Source organism: Myripristis murdjan, chromosome 8 (assembly GCF_902150065.1).
Source record: "Myripristis murdjan chromosome 8, fMyrMur1.1, whole genome shotgun sequence".
Taxonomy (NCBI): Eukaryota; Metazoa; Chordata; class Actinopteri; order Holocentriformes; family Holocentridae; genus Myripristis; species Myripristis murdjan.
In genome coordinates, this window is record NC_043987.1 from 36,038,682 (window position 1) to 36,044,437 (window position 5,756).

The window sequence follows — 5,756 nt, forward strand, 5'->3', positions numbered from 1 at the left end:
CATTCTACCAGGCAACTGTTGAGCTGTCTGAGGAAAGGAGAGTGTCAGGGTCAAAGGCGATTCCTATTGCCAAAATGCTGAGACATGTAATTTCTGCTGAATGTGCCCAAATGGCTCCTTGTGTTGGTGCCACTCTTGCCAACCACCTGAGAAATAATCTGAGTGAAAAATTCAGTGGCTTGGAAAAGGTGAACTCCCTGTGTGTGGCCACCATCTTGGATCCACGGTTCAAACAGGCTGGCTTTACAAATCCAAGCAATGCTCAGGCTGCTGTTGAAAGGCTGACACGAGAGTGTGCCAGTCTTATTGATGGGTCAGCAGAAGATGTGCCAGTGGAGACTGCAACAACATCTGCCAGTGCTGGTGAAGACCAGTACAACTTGTGGGCTTTACTGGACAACTATGTAGAGTCTCAGCAACGCACCAGCAGTGCATCTGCCAGCGCTGCAGTGGAGATCCAGAGATATGCATGTTGATTACTGCTGAAACATCAGTTGTTTTATTCAGTCATTCAATGTCTTAGTCATTCTTGTCTTCTTGTGTCATAGGTATTTGAAAGAACAAATTCTGGCAAGAGCAGAGGATCCCCTGAAATACTGGGTGGCACGCAGGACCTTATATCCTACGCTGTGGAAACTTGCGTGCAAATATCTGTGCATCCCAGCATCATCTGTTCCCTGCGAAAGGATTTTTTCCAAAGCTGGGGAGCTGGTGAGCCAGAAGAGGAGCAGACTGAAGCCTGCCACAGTGGAAAAACTCTTATTTCTAAATAAAAATAACTTGTGTGCTTCTGTGAATAATCATTCCAAATCGATCATACAAGTCCCCAAATGACAAACCATTATCTTTAAAGGTATTCCTTAAAAACACTGGAATAAAACAGTTAAAAAAAACAACAATGTTTCTGAGTTCAAACACCATGATCATTTGCAAAGTAGGAAGGATCTCTGATCCTGTTATGTACAGTTTTTAAATAAAGCTTAAAGCTTTAAATAAATCCTTAACCAACATTTAACCCTTCATATCATTTAGATTTATTCTTGGGTTAATCTGGAATGTGTTTTAGAATAAGGGTGAGAGCATCTGCATATTATTTTTTTTTTCCTTTTAATAAAGATGTTAGTTGCACTTATGTATAATGACGATGTAATCATTATTTGGTATGAATGAACAAAACACTTGAATGACCACGCAGTTTTTTTCTGAACTTTTATTGCTGACACGGGATTGAAAGTGTCAGTGCTTCATTTGTGTTCTTGAGAGGTTGCTATGGCTTCAGTTGTCCACCAGGTGTCACCGTCACTGAAGCCTTGAAGCTTCATGAGGCTTCACCTGCCCACCACTACCGTTTTCTCAAATGTGATTTTATATTGGCAAAAGTTTCTAGTTTTTTTCCTTAGAAATTTATCACTTTAATCTCAGAGAATTTGAGTTTTTTTTTTTGCAAATTTATGACTTTATAATTTCAGAATTAGTTTTTTTCCTCAAAAATTTGTCAGCTTCCCAGATTAAAGTGGTAAATTTATGAGAAAAAAAAAAGAATTTTCTGGGACTATAAAGTCCTAAATTTATGAGGGAAAAAACTCATAAAATTTGTTTCTTTTACTTTTTTTTGTTTTTTTGTTCAAGGAACCAAGAACCAAGAACTAGATTCAGCAGGTGAGCTCACCTGGATGAAGGCCTCGGTGTGGGACGGCTGGATGTCCCACACCAGCAGGGTCTTGTTGTTCTCCACGGGGACCAGGAACTCCAGGATGACCACCTCCGGGTCCATCCCACCTGCAGAGACAGGTGACGGTGAGCAGAGAGGCTGAGAGCCTGCATGGCAGCACCGTGTCCGACGATGGAACTCACGGACCTTTAAAATACATGTTATAAATAAATATACAGATATTAAGTTACTGTTTAGAGTTTGGGTGTGAAGCTGTTTTTGCTGTTCAGGCCTGGAAGCCACACCTTTCGCTGTGTTGGACACCAAAGTCCGTTCAAATGTTTGAGACATGAGTCGCCTCCTTTCAGCTGAGAGCCAAACCTGACTCAACTCCACCTGAGTGCTTTTTCTAACTGAGGAAAAAAAATGTGGACATTTCAGCAGAAAATAGATCCACCAAGCCGCAGCTCGTTCAGCAGAGGTCACTTTTAGAGCCGGTTACGTTCCTGCTCATAACCGAACAGAACAGAAGCCTTTATTGTCATTGCACACGACTCCGACAGGTGCAAAACAAAAAAAAAAACAAAAAAAAAACAAACAAAAAAAAAAACATAAACGTCAATCTACCATTCACCCTCATCACACACACACACACACACACACACACACACACACACACACACACACACACACACACACACACACACACACACACACAGACCTGTGGAGGTGAAGCTGTGGTTTCGGTGAAGTGAGACCACTTCAGTGAGCCCGCACAGAGTCCGGCTCTCCGGGTTCTGCTGCAGCTCAGTGGAAGTTTACAGAAAAGCGAGGAGGCGAGAAAGTGACGGCGTTTTGAACGGAGGTTTTGCATGCGGGTCTTGCGGGTCTTGCGGGTCTCCGCGCAGCTCCGCCAGGTGTCCGGGAGCTGTTTGTCTGAGTTTGTTAAAAAGCTGAAGGTGTTTCCACAGACCTGCGGGGCCGCTCAGCCCGGACCGGCCGATCACACCTTCCAGCAGCTCGCTCCGACGGGACGGGGCAGCGGGACGGGGAGCAGCGGGACGGGGGGCAGCGGGACGGAGGAGCAGCGGGACGGGGAGCAGCGGGACGGGGGGCGGACGAGCCGTTTCACCTCCGTCTTTTCGGAAGAATCGCTCGCGGCCGCCACAGTCCTGACTTCCGCAAACAAGATTTGCCGCGTTTCCACGATTCGTTTTCTTCTTCTTCTTCTTCTTCTTCTTCTTCTTCTTCTTCTTCTTCTTCAATGGGCTTTATCGGCGGTTGGCAACCGACTTGAAGGTGCATTACCGCCACCTACTGGACTGGAGTGGGACAGTAGATTAACAGAGGGAAAAAAAGGGAAACTAAATCCGCTCCATCAGTCTTGTAACCTTTAAATATGTAATGAGATGACTGAGTATCTTTGACTCTATCCCCAGTAGATTCCATATATTCAGGCTGATGTTGCCTTGCTGCTGTTATCAGTGCCCTCCTGTCCTCCTCATGCTCTACACTCCAACAGTCCATGCTGGACCCATTCAGATACACCACAGTGACATTTACCATCGGGGTGTTCACCTGTTCTGTGAGGTGTGTCATTCAGTCCTGTGTGACCCATCCTGAGCCGTGTGATGGCTGCCTCTTCCCTCCGGCTCCTGCCCATCCTCCTTCCCAACCCGACCTGTTTCTGTATGTTATAGAAGTGTCTTCCTGTGTCTTGGAGGTCCCAATATTCCTGCCACACCTTTTCCACATGTTTCTTAATTTCCCCTCTGCCCTACTTAAAGGAATTTCCATATTTACTGTTTGTGATTTGAGTGACTGCTTGGCCAGAATATCCACATCTTCATTTCCTTCTAATCCTACAAGAGCAGGAACCCAGATAAAGCAGACCTCCAGACCCCTCCTGTGCCTTCTGTACAGTACATTGTGTATTTCAAAAATGAGATCTTGCCTACATGATTTCCGGGTTTTGATACCTGTAAGTGCTGCCCAGCTGTCTGATGCTATTAATATGTTATGGTTATTTCTTTCAACCCATTCCAGTACCAATATAATAGCTGTGAGCTCAACTGTATATACTGATAGATGGTCTGTGGTTCTTTTCTTGATATGTAATCTGTAGTGTGGGATGAAGACTGCAGCTCCTGTACGTCCAGTATCAGGGTCTTTTGATCCATCAGTGAAAGCCATTATTTTGTCTGGGAAGTGCTGTTCCACATATCTCTGAGCCGATACCTGCTCGCTCCCTTTCTTCAGTTGCTGCTGTATGTCAAAGTTTACTGATGCCTTTACAAATAACCCGGGGGAGTGTGTGAGTATGGGACTGTTGGACTGGCTGCTTGTTCTGCTTTTATATTCCCTATCCATCCAAAACTCCTATAATTAGTGTCATTATGTTCCCAACAGTCTTCCAGGATGGCTGTCATGCCATGAAAATTATGTTTTGTTTTGTTAGGTTTTGTTCTGGTGTCTTGTCTCGTGACTTCCTGTTTTATTTTGATATCCCACTCTCCTCTTGTGTCAGGTCACTTGCCCTTCCCCTTGTGTGTTTCCCTCTAGTCTGATTGTCTGCCACGACCTGATTGTTTCCACCTGTTCCCCATTACCTTGTGTGTATATATAGTCCGTGTTTCCCTTTGTCCTGTGCGAGTTCGTCCTGCTTCGTCTTGTTTAGTCCTGCTTTGTCTATTGTTTGTCCATGCTTCATGCTCCAAGTCAAGTCAAGTCAAGTCAAGTCAAGTCAAGTCAAGTCAAGTCAAGTCTTGTCAGGTTATGTATTTCCGTTGTTACTTTGTTTGGTCATTGTTTTGTTCTCTTGTTTCTTTGATACTTTTGTCTTGCCTTTTGTTCTAGTTATTCCTCGTTAAGAGTGATTTTGGTTGCTACTTTGTTATAGTGAATCTCAGTTGTTACTTTGTCTTGAGTTTTGTGTTGCTACTTTTTCTTATTAAATTTCTTTAGTTGAACTCTTGAGTCGTGCGTTTGGGTTCTCATTTTTGTTCAGTCATAGTCATAGTTTTGACAATGGCTTTAGCAGGGTGTGAGGTACTATGCCCCTGAAGGTTGACCCAGTTTCAGTCTCCTGATCGATAACGGCTGTTCCCCCATTTCAACTTGTAGCTGCTACTGGAGAGGATTTAAATGCTCCTCTACATATCCTCATCCCTGTGCCTGCTGTACATCCAGTTTTTTAAGATGACTCACTGCTGCTGCTAAATACCCAATACATCCACAGTCTAGTGTCGCTCTCATCATGGCCTGATATATATTTAATAATGATGCCCTGGCTGCTCCCCAGTCTCTTCCTGACAGGCATCTTAGAAGATTGTTGATCCTTTTACATTTGTCCCTCACTTTATCAATGTGCTGCCTCCAAGTCAATTTTTCATCAAACCACATTCCAAGTAATCTAATCACACTGACCTGCTCCATTACCTGGCCATACAGTTTCAGGGAGATCTCCTTGTGACGTCTAGAAAAACATATCACGCAACAGAAAACTTAAAACCCCATTCAACTACCCACTGCTCCACCTGCTCCATCGCCGCCTGCAGTTTCTTCTGTATATAGGTGAGATGCCGCCCCCTTACCCATAAGGCCCCGTCATCAGCGTATAGCGATTTCCCTATACCTTGCTCAACTTGCTCAAAAATATCATTAAACATTATATTAAACAGGATTGGACTACAGACACTTCCCTGTGGTGTTCCATTCTCCACTTGATATACTTTGGAATATTCTGCATCCACTTTAACTTCTATTGTTCTCCCAAACATGAAATCTAATACCCAGTTGCACAGCTTTCCATTTACCCCTAATGTATTGAGTTTGATAAGTAGTCCCTCTTTCCATAACATATCGTATGCTTTCTCAATATCAAAAAATACAGCAATCACCACTTCTCTGTTGGTCTGAGCTTTCCTTATATCTGATTCCATCGTCCCTCTTCCTTTACGAAATCCACTTTGATATTTTGAAAACAGGTTTTTACTCTGTAGAAAGTGTGTTAGTCTCTCCATCACCATCCGTTCCACAGGTTTCCCTAACTGTGATGTCAGTGCGATGGGCCTGTAACCAGAGGGGTTCGATGCGTCTTTACCTG

At 43.9% G+C, this 5,756-nt stretch overlaps 1 protein-coding gene across 3 annotated transcripts in view; it reads right to left on the minus strand.

Annotated features, from left to right (window-relative positions):
• Window positions 1-2,878, minus strand: part of rdm1 (RAD52 motif containing 1) — an 11,181-nt gene extending 8,303 nt beyond the window's left edge. For 2 of the 3 annotated variants that reach the window (XM_030057807.1, XM_030057805.1), the window contains exons 1-2: window positions 2,373-2,878; window positions 1,670-1,779 (exon numbers count right to left, since the gene is read on the minus strand). In XM_030057807.1, the coding sequence (XP_029913667.1) occupies window positions 1,670-1,774 (105 nt within the window). In that variant the 5' untranslated portion in view covers window positions 1,775-1,779; window positions 2,373-2,878. The remainder of the gene's footprint in view (window positions 1-1,669; window positions 1,780-2,372) is intronic. The other variant, XM_030057806.1, reaches the window with a different exon arrangement.
• Window positions 2,879-5,756: the final 2,878 nt, after the last annotated feature.